General features: G+C 39.7%; 1 protein-coding gene across 1 annotated transcript in view; it reads left to right on the forward strand.

The window, feature by feature from the left end:
- adam19a (ADAM metallopeptidase domain 19a) overlaps positions 1 to 15,406 on the forward strand; it is a 212,519-nt gene that overhangs the window by 128,360 nt on the left and 68,753 nt on the right. Inside the window, exon 6 of the mRNA XM_044184761.1 lies at positions 12,070 to 12,253. Within this exon, the coding sequence (XP_044040696.1) occupies positions 12,070 to 12,253 (184 nt within the window). The remainder of the gene's footprint in view (positions 1 to 12,069; positions 12,254 to 15,406) is intronic.

The following is a 15,406-nucleotide window of genomic DNA, read 5'->3' on the forward strand; positions in this document are numbered from 1 at the left end:
GAATATTTCCTCTGCTATCATAAACTATGAATCAACGACGTCTTTTACAAAACTCCACTGACCCCCCCCCCCAATTGCTCTCATTATGAGATCATGATTACAGCCTGGATTGTCCTGGATTTTAATGAGGAGTTGTGAAAATGACGCTTTATGATTTTATTCCTGGTATATGCATAGAATGTGTTCATAAGGATAAAAGAGTTCTTAAAGTACCTTGATGAGACTATTTATTGTGCTCCAGCTGCAGTGCTGTATGAAATACCCTCGTCATTTTCTCAGTGGATTTGAGACTTTTCTTTGGAATGGCCAAATTGCACAACCCAGCATTATTGGCAAGGAACTGATGATTATGCAAAAGAAAAATCTCATGATTGCAAAAATTGCCAGTTACTGGGGGCCTCCATTGGCAGGATAACAAAGTTTTGGATCAGAACTTTTTGTTCAGGTTTCAGCATTGACCTTCTCTGTTCTTATCTGCAGTCCTCCAGCAGTTCTGTGTTCAGTGTTTTCATTTTCACTCCCGCCCTGCAATTCCAAGCTAATTTTCCCTGCCTGCAACTTTTATGCCATAACGAGGTGTTTTGTATTGATTCAAGATGAATTAAATGGTTTTATGGGAAATTGTTAAACAGCCTTGGACACATAATTACTTAAGAAAAAATAAAAAGACCTACTGTATTCTTTCAGAACGCATGGCTCTGAGCTGAGCTGTGCCCATATGATCAGCAGTGTGGATGAACACAATAGCCAGCAAAACTCTTTTCACAAAAAACAATTTGATTCCCTTTGTGCCTATTGTGTTTGCTGTGAATTAAATAGCAACTCTGACAAAATGTTCACGGACTAGGTGAAGTGCATATTGAACCATAGCGAGCAGAGCTTGCATGAATCATTGTTTTTCATCGTCAGGACAGAGATGCATATTCATGAAAGGCATATGCACTTTAAGAGGTCTTAGAATCTGTTTGATCCACAGTAACACTTTATTTTATAAATATGAATAAATAAAAATAATCCATATCATTGCTTACCAACAATTTAAAAGTTTCAAAAGCATTTAGGGTAGGGTAGGGATAGCGTAGCTCCTTATTTAGAAAGAGGACTTCTGAAGATGGATCTATTCATCTTCAGAAGTCCTCAGACGACTCATCCATTGTCGGCTGCATCACTGGGGACAACGAGGATGAGTGTACGAGTCTGGTGAAAAGATTTGTCGGCTGGTGTAACAGCAACCACATTTACAAAGTGATTATACAAATTTCCTTTCTAGGTAGGTTTAAAATGGTTTTAATGTTCTTGTATGGGTTAAACGTTTTTAATAAATGTATGATTAACCAATTATAAGATATTTATACTGTTTATATTAGAGCCTGACTCATATTAAGTTTTGAGGCCAATACCAATATTGATATTTGAGAGTGAAATAGTCTGATGACAATATATTGGCAGCAGGTGGCCCACAATCACAGATCCAGACTCTGCAGCTCCGGAGGCAGAAATACCTGCTGAAAGCGACAGAAGGAGAGAGGAGAGAAATGAGAAAGCACAAAACTACAGGAGAGAGATGTCGAGTTAGTAATATGCATTAATGGGATAAAAATACATACAGATGGAGAGAGAGAGGAGGAGAGAGGAGCTCAGTGCATCATGGGTCATCATCATATAACGTACATACTTATCATCAACCGGTAATCCACTTTGTACTTTACACTTATTTTAATTTTATACTTATACCCACTTGGTATATTATATTTTTTGCTTAGTACTTCTATTCCTGTGTGCACTGATGTGATAGTGAGCAGCTATAACAAAAGAGTTTCCCCTCGGGGATCAATAAAGTATTTCTGATTCTGAAGTCTCCCGGCAGTTTAGGTCTATAGCAGCATAACTAAGGGATGTTCAAGACTCACCCAAGCCAGCCCTAACTATAAGCTTTAGCAACGAGGAAAGTCTTAAGCCTACTCTTAAATGTGGAGATGGTGTCTGCCTCCCAAACCCAAACTGGGACCTGATTCCACAGGAGAGGAGCTTGATAACTGAAGGTTCTGGCTTTCATTCTACTTTTGGAGACTCTACGAACCACAAGTAACCTTGCATTCTGGGAGTGCAGTGTTCTAATGAGGTAATAATGTATTATGAGCTCTTTAAGATACGATAGTGCCTGACCATTAAGAGCTTTGTAGGTGAGTAGAACGATTTTAAATTCTATTCTGGATTTTACAGGGAGCCAGTGCAGAGAAGCTAATATTGGAGAAATATGATCTCTTTTCCTAGTTCTTGACAGTACATGTTGCGCACAACTGGAGAGTCTTAAGGGACTTATTCATGCAGCCTGATAATAAGGAAATCAATATAATAATATAATAATCCAGCCTAGAAGTAACAAATGTATGGACTAGTTTTACGGCATCATTTTGACACAGGATATATATATATATATATATATATATATATATATATATATATATATAATGGCACTATAGAGCTGTGACTCTCTGTTACGGAGGGCTTTCTTATATGTTTTAAGACTATCTTGCCAGACTAAACAAGATTCTTCCAGGTTGTTAGAATGCCATTTCCTTTCAAATTTTCGCGATGTTTGCTTTAATTTGCGGGTTTGGGGGTTATACCATGGTTATACCATGGAGCTAACCTTCTTTGTTTTATTATCTTCTTTTTTAGAGGGGCGATAGAATCGAGTGTCGTTAGCAGTGAGCCTGCAGCACTATCAACAAAATGGTCAATTTGGGAGGGGCTGAAATTAGCATAGAAGTCCCCTGTTATATTGAGACATAACATTGAATTAAATGCTTTCTTAAATTTAGCAACAGCACTATCAGATAGACATCTAGAGTAGGAGGTTTTGCCTAATGGTGTGTAGTCCAGTAATAGGAGTTCAAAAGTTATTAAATAATGGTCCGATAATGAAGGATTCTGTGGAAAGACTATCAGATGTTCATTTTCAATGCCATATACCAGAACAAGGTCGAGGGTGTGGTTAAAACAGTGAGTGGGTTTATGTACACTGACAAAAGCCAATCTAATCTAATAATGAGATAAACGCAGTACTAAGGCTACCATTTCCAATGTCCACATGAATATTGAAATCACCTACAATAATTACTTTATCTGTTTTAAGGACTAAACTTCATAAAAACTCTGAGAATTTAGATAGAAATTAGATAAAGGACCAGGAGCGCGGTACACTATAACAAATAGAATTGGCTGTTCGTGTTTTCCAGGTTGGGTGTAAAAGACTAAGAACAAGGCTTTCAAATGAGTTAGAATTTAGTTTAGGTTTAGGGTTGATTAATAGGCTTGAGTCAAAGATGGCCGCAACTCCACCTCCTCGGCCAGTGCCTCGAGGAATGTGAGTATTAATATGACTGGGCGGAGTGGATTCATTTAGGCAAAACATATTCTTCATGACCCAGTCGGGTTTCAGTAAGACAAAATAAGTCAATATGATACTCTGATATTAAATCCTTCATTAGTACAGCTTTAGATGACAGAGATCTGATGTTTAAGGGTCCACATTTAATTCTCCTGTTTTGTTGTGCTATTTCAATGGTGGTAATTTTGTTTTGGTTTTTATGTATAACTCCTCTTCTGTTACCTTTTGATTTTATTAATTTAAGTGGTCGGGGGGCAGACACATCACTAAAGAGTTTTGGGTGGGTAACTGCTCTAATGGAATTGCAGAGAAGCGTGTAGGACTGTAGGAGTTGTCATGGCGTAATCTGGAGTCGTTACCACCGACGTGAATAACAGTCTTACTGTATTTATGCTTATCCTTAGCCAACAGTTTTAAATAGAATTCAGCGTCGCCCGCTCTGGCCCCAGGAATACATTTGACTATGGTCACTGGTGTCGCTAACTTCACGTTTCTCAAAATGGAGCTGCCAATAATCAGAGTTGGTTTGTCAGCAGGTTTGTCGCTGAGTGGGGAGAACTTAGAACAGGTTGGTTGTGAACTGTGGGCTTCTGCTTAGGGCTATGCTTCCTCCGGACAGTCACCCGAGCCACCTTGGTTTCCCGGCTGCTCAGGAACTGCTGGGAGACGGCTAACAGGAGCTACCTCTGGTCAGTCTGCAACGGCGACTGGGGGCTGGTTAACTGCAGCAGCTAATGCTTGAGTTCCCATGGTGCAGACCGAAGTTTAGTAATGCAAGACCATTTAACACGTTGTTGACATCAGGGTTATAAAATCAAGCCTGTAGCTAACAGGCAGCCAGTGTATAGAGGCAAAAGTGGGAGTAATGTGCTCCCTCGTTTTTGACCTTGTTAAAACTCTGCAAAACTGCTGCATTCTGAACCAGTTGGAGACGGGATAAACTAGACTAAGTGATACCAAAATATAACGAGTTGCAATAATCAATAATCAATTCATTCATTTTACTACCTGACTGATTTGTTTGTCAAACTTCAATCCTGAATCGAATATGACTCCAAGGTTTTTTGCATGTGATTCAACAGAGTGGGCCAATGGGCCAAGATGAGGAGAGATAATGTTGGTCAGATGCTGTGGTCCATATATAATAGCTTCAGTTATGTTCTCAGTGAGCTGAAGAAAGTTTGCAGCCAGTTGGTTAGTTTGTTGTAGTAATTAGGCTCTAGGGAGGTAGATCTGAGTGGCATCCGCATAACAGTGAAAAGATAGTTATGTTATAAGTTTTTTGGTTTTTTTTAATAATGTGGCCTAGCAGAAGCAAATACATGGAGAAGAGGATTGAGCCAAGTATGGAACCTTGGGGGACACCATAGGAGATGGGGGCTGAGGAAGAAAATTAGTTGCTAATAGAGACACTGAAAGATCTGTTGGACAAATATGAAGAGTACCATTTCATGAGAATAGAATTATCTAATGTGTCAAAGGCTACAGTTAGATCTAGGAACAAGAGCACGAAGCAGTTACCTGAGTCAGCAGCTAGCAGGAGATCATTAGTTATCCTCAATAATGCTGATTCAGTACTGTGAAGTGCTCTGAATCCAAATTGGAATTTTTCTAAGATGCAGTTTTGAGCCAGGTGGGACAACAGTTGGTCAGAAACTACTTTTTAAAGGATTTTAGAAAGAAAGGGGAGTTTGCACAGATTGGTCTGTAATTATTGAGGACTGAAGGATCTAGATACTGTTTTTTTAAAAGTGGCTAGACAACTGCATGTTTGAAATATTGGGAGACATGGCTGGTTTCCAGGAAGACCAGTTCCTCTGTTCACATGAGATGGTGCAGCCTCGATACTGGTAATGATTGGAGCTTCTCTATAGGTTTCTGCAAAATTAGTGGCAGTGGAAGAATTTAGAATGCGTGACTGGAGAAGCACATAGGATGTGTGCGACAAAAATTATTGCCATGTGATCAGATAGGTGAAAATCTTCAATCGCCATGTAGGAGATAGAGAGATCTGAGGAGAGAACTAAATCTAGAGTATGGCCTTTGATGTGGGTTGGGCCATTCACAGACTGTTGGAGACCAAGGGATTCAAGTAAGTTTATAAAATCACAGGTCGTGGCTTTGGAGGGACAGCAAATGTAGATGTTGAAATCTCAGGGAATGAGAATATTGTCGTATTTCGGAGCAATGTGGGAAAGGAGATCAGATAATAATAATAATAAATTCACTGATAAAATTAATATTGGGCTTAGGGGGTCTGTATTAGGGCTCCCACTAACAACTATTTTTCTATCGATTAATCTTTCGACTATTTTACCGATTAATTGATTAATCTAACAGATTAACTTTCCTCCAAAAAATTTAATTTGAGTTCATTTTATTTTGACAAACTGTATGTCATTGTATAATGCAAGTGCAAAAACTGCAGGTTTAAACTGGCAACTCCAACATGATAAAAATAAACACACACTGGCACTGTCAATCAACGTAAAATAAGAACAGATTCTAACCTAAACATTTTTTCAAACACAGACAGATGACTTTATGGCTTTATCTTAAAGAGCTACAAGGACAAAACATATTAATCTATTCCTTGACAACACTATGGTTTCAGAAATGCAACCCGACACCATGCTGCGGTGGCCAATCCTTGCTTGGTTTATTTCATGTACCCAGCTTCAACGTCTATGTCTGGCTTGCACGAAGTGTCGTGTGTTGTTTAGTAGAGAGAGAGAGAGAGAGAGAGAGAGAGAGAGAGAGAGAGAGAGAGAGAGAGAGAGAGAGAGAGAGAGAGCTGTGGTTTGGAGGAAGGGTTAGGCGAGGATGGAGTTATGGTGGGCGTAATGGTATTGTCATAATTTACTGAATTAGATAATTTGGAGGCAAAATTTCGGTGTCTGGGTGTTAGACAGATTGTGATGTGATTTACAGGTAGAGCAACTGATTGTGGGTTTGACAGTCCATGCCCCATGAGTGGTAGGGGATGAATTTAGCCAGAAATGTCACTTCTAACAGGGACCCTACCAGTGTATTTATGGTGGCAATGAACATTATTTTCATTGTGAGTGTGAATTACCACATGAAAGTATTGTTTTGGCATCAGTACTTAAACTTAGATATTGTATTGGCATAATCATTGACAAATTTGAAACAATGCTCAGCCCTTGTTTTTACTGAAAATTGTGAAAGTGAGTTTTTGGAACATACTGTGCACACAATTGGACAATGACAAGTGTATTTGAGTGCTTTGAGAAGTTACCGTGGATGTTGTGATATGTTATTTCCACTGTGTTGTGTGTTATTTTCTTGTATTTTCAATGAAGGATGAAACTCCTTCTACTTTTTTCAGCCGCCTTTCAGGCCTCTGAGTTTTTGGGATAGTAAAAGACTCTAACTTGGGTTTATAATTAAATTGAAATGAGGATTTGGCTGGGGAAAACACTTTTTTTTTAATGTCGTAAAGTAAAATGAAAGATGGATGGCAACAGGTCATACTAAATACTGCACCCTCTCTTTTAAGAGGTCAGAGGTGTAGCAAATTAAAGGTTTAAATGCATTAAACTGATCATATTGAATGACCTTAATTTTGGTAAGAGGAAGGAGCAGATTTACACTCACTTCCAGCTATAAGAATAAAATACTCATATTAAATAACAGGATCTTTACCTCAGGAGCACCACTCTGTTACACAGAGAATATACTGACAGTCATTTATAATAATTAATACATTAATTAATAATCAATTTGGTCTTGATCTGAAGTTGCTTTCAGAGTTCTTGTCTTGGGACAGTGACCGGAATATTTCAGCCGTTGTCCTGGATGGAAGAGGAGAGGAGAAGCAGTGCCATTCCTCTGGGGCACTCTGTGGGCGGTTGGTCCCAGATGAAACTCCCTGGAGTTCCATGTTTCCAGATACGCTGTCGGTCCCGCTGGCGACTTTGGCTTGAGTCGTGTCTCTTCTTCCATAATCGGGCTGATCCAGTTCGGTTGTGATAGCAACTCGGTGTGAGTGTCTACTAGCTGTTGGCTGAGTTTAAAGTTTGTTACAGTCCTCGTTAGGACTCAGGTGCTGCAGCAGAGTGGAGCAGGCTTCTTTAACCTGGTAGCAGCAGTTTAATAATAAACTAATAAAGTTTCTTTGTTTAAGAGTTTGTTTAAGTCTTTTGAGTCTCTTTCGCTCCATCTTTCTCTATTTCTCCTTCTCTGTACCACGTGGTCTGTCCAAGGTTTCTTTGTTTCTAACTTTGTCTTGTTAGATCTCAGAAATGCAGGCTCCTTTTAGCAGGCTTCTTTCTTTCAAAGTTGTTGGATATCGGCCTTTTTTCCAACACCTTCGGTTCCTCTGCGGGTTGGTTGAAGTCAGCTGGGCCTCCCCAGGTTCCGTGCGCCTTTGGTTGCTCTGCGGGTAGTTTCCCCCCCTACTCTGGCAAGTTCAAGTTTTTTCTTTAGGAGTCTAATAGAGGGTTAGGATTATGGCTCAGAAGTGAAGAGTCCTCAATGAGTGGTCAGAGGTCAGACACCTTCTTCTTTGATTGAGACAGTGTAATGGATGAGCGTTTAGTGAGGAAATGTAATCAGTAGAAGATTTTCATAAGAATAGAAGTATAAAGTATGTGTCTGAGAGTCTGTGTGGATGAAACAAGAGGCTCCATCTCTTTTTCAGTCTTTCTCACACACACTCATACACACTTACACAAAATAGTTTGGATGTTCCCCCAGACAGTCAGTGTTGCAGAATGACTGTCTTTGCTTGAAATTGCCTTTTTACTGCATTGTATTGTCTAGGACAAGTCTTCAGGCTGCATTGTTCATCATCATAGCTTTTCTGTGAGGATGCATAGAGGACAAAACATCAACTATACAGTATGACTGCATTTTCTCCTCATATTTCAACCTTCTCCTGCATAGATTTGTCAGTGTCTGTCTATCTTATCAATAAGACCCCATTTCCACCTGGTATTAACATGTTATCTGTATCTGGATACATTAACAGAGGTTTAAAAACTGTGGAGTTTTGTTGAAAGGGGTGGCGCGGAGGGAGAGAAGTGAGGAAGACAGGTACATGCCGGTGTTCTAAAAAACAACAGGAAGTTTGTCAGTTTGACCCGCTGACTTGGCCACTTATCGTCTCCATCAGCAGTTTCAGCAGCAGCAATTAAGGAACTTAATGCCTGATTGCCGCAATTTGCATCAAACATAATACTAAGTCATACCTCAATCAAATCTGAGCACACAGACATGACACATATTTTTAGATTCAGTGTGACTTTTAGAGGATAACATTATCTCCGATGTCCATTGCAAATAAATGTTCATAAATCTTAGAAATCATAGAAATAAGACGCTCATTATAACTCCAGAATTTAACGTTTTCCTTGGTATCAAAGTAAAAGTGATAGTTGTCTGTGCATCCATGGATACAAAGCAAACAGGAACTGCTAATAGCTAATTCAGCATACTTTTAATGATGCAAATTTGCCAAAATGTAAACAAATACTGGCTAAAAAACAGGGGTCAAGTTTTAGCCCACAGCATAACTTGCTGACTCCATGGCAACAATGTACGAAATTTACAGCATGATTATCCCCCAAATAAAACACTAGGAGTGAAAAAATCTTTTTTTACATTAATGTTTTTTTTACATTACTGAGGCTCAGAATAGCACTCCATCTAACCATTCATATACAGATATTCACAAGGGGCAGTTGTCTCAATTCTGTCTGAATGGGGGCCCACGGTGTCAGACATTTAAAACACCTGCATTATCTGGATAATGACATACCCCAAGACCTTTGCATTTTCACCTGGGATTATAGGTATACCTCGAGTTCTTTTTATCTTGATTCTGCCCACAGTATGATGTGATCTCAATATGTAAAGTGGGTAGGTGGAGCTGGCAGACTTGTCAACAAACACGGTGTCAAGAGAAGCAATGCGGGATACTCTCAGGGGACCGCTACAAGGTGCAAAGCAAGGGTCGTGTAACAGATGGAGACAGCCAAAGGCATCCGTTGGCTACTTTTTAGTAGCCTTGCTATCTAGGTTAAAAGGTTAGCAGTTAAGTTGTCTATGGGTAGTAAATGTACAGTGTAGGTTACAGTTTGCCCATAAATAAACGCTGCAACTCCTATATACTCAAAACGTTCCCGTGTCCTGCTTCCCAGCTGCTGGGTAAAAGAGTGGGTGGTTAGCCCCGAGGTTAGCATCAACTTCAGCCCTGGAGGAAAACAAACTCTTCCCTGTGCTTTCTGACCAGAAACGGTTAACACTATGCTTAAGTTACCTCATTAAGCAGATTATATCATTATAAAAAATACTTTTAATACTAGTCATTGTGATAAACTACTCTTGTACAAGCTCTTCTACCCCCGTCATGTGATCCTGGCTCTTGCACGTCGTAGCGGCCCCCCAGGGATTGTGGTCAGTGTAGACCACCATAGGCACAACACCAGAACCCACATAAACATCAAAATGCTTTAACAACCATAACAATGCTAGTGCTTGTTTTTCTATCGTAGAATAATTTCGCTGATATGAATTAAATTTCTTTGAGCAGAAGCTCACTGGTTTATCAAAACCCAAGTTATCAACTTGCATAAAGACAGCACCCGCCCCCACATGACTAGCACCCACCTGAAGGGAAAACGGATGGTCAAACCCTGAGGCTGCCAACACCAGGGCAATACACAACAGTACCTTTACCCTTTCAAACGTTTGTTGACAAACAGGGGACCAAATAAAAGTTGCCTTTCCCTTAAGGAGATCAGTCAGTGGTGTTACTACTTCAGAAAAGTTCCTACAGAAGCTTCTGTAGTATCCCACTAGACCCAGAAAATGCATGAATTCCTTTTTCGAGGCAGGTGTAGGATAGCGTTCCACAATCAAACGAACCCAATTTGCGTTGCCCGTCTTTGCATTGACTTTGTATGTATCGCCCTGCACGAAAAATTTGCTTTGCTTTCTCTGTGAACACATCGTTACTCTGTTGTAGCCTTTGAGAAAAAACACACATTTGAACCAATTTGAAAGTGCCTAAAGGGGGAGAGATATGCCACAGCAGGTAACTAATCTAATACAGAATAGGTCAGTATAAAGGGTGAACATTTGGATGTATGTTTAAGTGAGTACTCTTTAGAGAACAGTTGTTTCACTGGTGCTGTTATAGATCCTCAGCAGTACAGTGGTTTTTCAACTGATATACAATTAAATAATGTACCTCCATAGTTTTAGACCATACTAAGATTTATAATACCCACTGGTTGATCAAAAAAAATACATGCTAGTTAACCTAAAAAACAGTTCTTCCAGAAAAAAAGAAAATTTCCGTCATATGGGGTTTATAAAAGTGTTCATCTGATACATCTGAACATCTGATATATTATAACCTTATAAAGTTGTTATGGCAAACGTGTGTTTGCAAATGATTGTTAATTGCATTCCACAGTTACAGATCAACATTAGTATTCATTTTGAGTCGTGTTTGTGTCCACCTGATACATGCAAGTCCAATATATAATAACAATAACCAACTCAAAGTTAGAGGTTTTCACATTAAGGACTTCAAGTGATCAAGATGGACGCTGATGGTTATAAACATACAAAAATATTTATTCATGAATGAGTGAATGAATGAGTGAGTGCACAGCACGAGCCATATAAACAACACAAAACCGGCAGTTAACACTTAGACCCGACAATACATAAATGCATAAGTTCAAAATAAATAAGCATTAAAGTCCATGAAATCCTGAGACCCCTTCGAGTACATAAAAACACATTAAAAAAACTTGCTTGTTTAAATACAAAAGGTTACAACAGATTCAATAAAAAGACATGCACCAACCACGAGGAGGATGCAGAATGACCCGGTATGAATCAAAAAGGATAGAAATGCTACAGACAAATAAAATATCATACCATATGACTGATCTATTAACTAATAAAAACACTACAATTAGTGTCTTCTCCCCATCGCAGTGGCCTACACTTTCACTGGATCTTGTTACGGTTAACAATTTTGAGCTAATAAAAAACTTAAAGGTGGGGTATGCAATTCTAATCCAATACACGTCTTTTTGTCAAATTCAGCTAATATCTCCTCATGGTCCGCTAGCTGTCTGTTCAGTCTGTGCACTGAAAAAAATGTTTGTTCCCATCTGTAAATCCAGCCATGATTATGCCAGCCATGTGTATCAGGTAACGTTAAACGACTTGCCCACGGACATTCAGCTTACTTTCTAATTTACCAAGATATGCTGTTGTGCTGTTAGCTATAGTAGCAGCAGAGTTGTGAGTATCGCTGTCTGGAGCTGCTGTGCTGGCTCTGGGAAACCGTCTCGTCCTCTCTGGCTGTTAGCTTTGCAGCAGCGACTGTAGCGACGGTTTGCTAACCCACAACCTAGCTAAGCTAACCCACAACCTAGCTATTATTAGTTACATTACTTGTTGTGTCATTTAGAGGAAATTATTACAGCTTAACAATTTTGAGCTGATTTGCCAAAGACAGCAGACCAGCAAGTTTGCTGTTCTTTCAGCGAAGGCTATGTGCGAAACATCATCGTCAGGCTAAGCCAATCACAGGCAGAGTAGGGCGGGTCATGCCTTCGCCATAGTAGGATTCGCAAATTCGCCCCCAGCATTACTTCTCTCCTTCCTGTCTTTCTTCTTTCACACAGGGGCCTAATATCCTTGAATTCTAGTGACACCTACTACCTGGAGCCAATCAGCGATGTGGATCCTCTCCACCATTCACTGTTGAGTGCAGAGGAACTGCCAATTAAAGGTGGAAACTGCGGGCATGGCCATCACACCACACAGTCCAACCACATCTCCAACCTGCTTCGACCATTTCATTCAAGAGTGAGTCTCCCACACACCAACAATACTCATTTGCTACAAAACATTGTTAGGTTGTTTTCCTGATATAAATATTAGTAGTGTGACAATACTAGAATTTTGAGAACACTAACTTTAAAGGAACAGTCAACTATTTGGGGAAATACTCTTGTTTGCTGTCTTTCCCAAACACAGAAAAGAAGATCAATAACAATTTCATCTCTGTGCGTCCAAAGACAAACAAGTGAATTCCCCATAACATTGGTCTGTTCGAAAAATGATTACTGCTTCAATACCAAAGCAAAAAATAAAAAGTGTCTTCCCACACTTGAAGTAGACAGCCTTATAACAACTTTTGCTCAGTGGTTTAGATGTCATTTAGATGCAAAGGAATTCCATATTTCCTTCCTGGTGCCAGTTTTGGTGGACCAGGGTTCATTTGATAATTATGTTGCAATCAAGCCGAGTATTGTCACATCAGACCACCTGATGAGGGCAAGTCATAGACCTGATGACTTGAGTCAAGTCTCAAGGCTACACCTCTGGTAACAGCTTTGAGAAACCTACGTAGTATGTGCCTGTTTTGATGGGTGCTGTCACTGTCGCTATTTGTCACTATATAATGACGTCACACTAGCACCCAAAGCCCAGGGAAGAGAACAAAACTTGCCAAACAAACTTCTATTCAAAAGTCTATCTAAAATGTTCATCTTTTCTGTTTTGTTTGTATTTGTGTATGTTTTGTTTGTGCACTGAAAAAAATTATTTAAAAAAGGAACCTACGTAGGGCCAGTAAAAGGGTCTTAAGTGACTATGTAACTGACTGAACAGCGGCCACTGTGGCTATAAGTGGCAAGTGAATGCTAAAACACAGCAGTATCTATCTTTAAGTATGCTAACATTAGCCACCATAAGCTACTGGTCATACCAGACCAAGTAAGACTGAAGCCGTAAAACCCCTGAGTGTATTGAATAGAACAAGAATACATTTTGTGGCTAGTGAATTAAACTTTTAATTTATACGACAAAGATTGGGGTATTTGTTTTTTTCCAAAGGTTTACACAGCCTTGCTTTAAACCAACCAGATAAGACAACTCTAGAACATTATTTGGACACTTGGAATTTCGTTGCTCTCTCCATACAAAACAACAAAGATTAGAAACAAAATTAAGTGAAGCCTGCAAGGTAGTTCAAGTAGACAGCTGAAGTTTATGCTCCATTCACATGGCATCCTTCATCTGAAAGATGAATCCAACACACACTGTTGGCTGTAGGCTCTAATTCACGTTAGTCATCATCAGTTGACGGGAGTTCTTGGCAGGGAACGAAGTTCAGAGACTAGTTCAGATGCTCTATATTCACATGTCAATAACACTCTCATTTGAGTTGGCTGAAATAGAACTTATCAAGCTCAATACTGTGTTCAGACGCATAGCTGAAATGCTCCTTCCTCATCAGCTGTAGTCCAACAGTACAGTTGAAGAATACCCAACAGCCCAATGCTCAAATTGTCTGGGATGTTCACAAGTCATCACAACCTTTCAGGGGGACCATTCAAGCTTTGTGCTGTTTGTAAAGAAACTGAATTTCACAGTGAGTACATTGAAAAAGGCACAAAAATAGTTGTGATTCATATAAAAAGCCTCTAATGTGATGGACTGAGTCATAAGTTTCTTTTGGTGCGTTTATTACGCAGCTAAATGAAATCACCAATCACATGGGGACATTTGGCTCTTTGTCATATGGAAACAGAATTTTGAATAGGTTTCAGTGCCATTTTAGGGCGCAAAATTACTCTCGCACAACCTGGAAATGGAGGGAATTATGGCTTTGCTTCAGCTTTTCAGGGCTATGGCTATGAGTCAATTTCCTGTGTCTTTATAGAGAAGAAGAACTAAACACAAGTCTAATTTGCTCATCTGCAGTTATAGATGATAAAAAGGCTCCTCAGTGGGCCGTTCTGCCTTCATCTGTCTCCACTGCTGGGACAAACAGTCATTCTTTGTTTTTTCTTCTCATATTTCTTCCCATATTCATCATTTTCCCATTTACGATCTCTATCACTTTAAACTGTTCTCATCTTTCTCCCCTCGTCATATGCTAAAGCCCTGTTAGCTCTCTACTGGGGCATCATCCTTTCCCCCTATTTCTTTATCTTCTTCCTCCTGTACCATACCCCTTGGCTCTCGTAATTCCCTCCACTGCCACCCATGAATCCTTGGTTGTTATGCAGAAATGCCAGCCACAGCAGTCCCAAGGCTTTTGCCACTATTTGCCTCTCAAATAAACAATGAGATGTGTTAATAGGTTAGTGTGGATATGTGTGTGTGTGCTGAGCTCCACAGGCTGCCATCACAGCGTCACAGATTCCCCACATATTGGTGTTAAATCCAGACCGAGCCCAGGCAGTAGTTTCCCTGCATGTAAATTAATGAGTTTTAATTACAGCAGAGCCTTTCTCTAATGGCTGTAATCAAGTATTAGGAGGATGGAAACTTAATGATGGAGGTATATAAAGTTTTGTAAAGCTTTGTAATCTCAACAGCATGAATAGCTGGGAGACTACTCATGCATAGGGCTGGTACCTGACTTAGGATTTTCACCTCTTTATGCACCACTTTCAGACTGCATTGTTGCAAGATCTTAACCAGTGGGAGTCAAAATTAAAACATTCCACTAGTAATTTTTAATTTAACCCATATTTAACCAGGTAAGACCCATTGAGCTCACAGATCTCTTTTACAAGGGAGACCTGGCCAAGACAGCAGCATAAAAAGGTTACAGACAACAACCATAACCACAACGTGTCAAACTAATTAAAATACCTACACAGTGACAAGTACCAACCGATTCATTCACCATTGTACTTCTGGCAGACAGACCAATTCTCTTAGTTTCAAGTCTTTTTGAAGGCTGTTCCAAGTAAGGGGAGCAGAGCACAAAAAAGCTTTCTTTCCCAGTTTTGTCTGTACACTTGGAACAGACAATAAGACCATATCTAGTGATCTCAACCAATAACTACAGTCAGATCTCTGTGCAATCAAAGTACAAATGTATGATGGGAGTTTACCCAGAATGGCTTTATAAATTAACAAATACCAATGACTGAGTCTACGAAAGGTCAGAGATGGCCAACCAGCCCTGGAGTAAAGTGTACAATGATGAGTTGAGGGCTT

This window comes from Siniperca chuatsi, linkage group LG22 (assembly GCF_020085105.1).
Source record: "Siniperca chuatsi isolate FFG_IHB_CAS linkage group LG22, ASM2008510v1, whole genome shotgun sequence".
NCBI lineage: Eukaryota > Metazoa > Chordata > Actinopteri > Centrarchiformes > Sinipercidae > Siniperca > Siniperca chuatsi.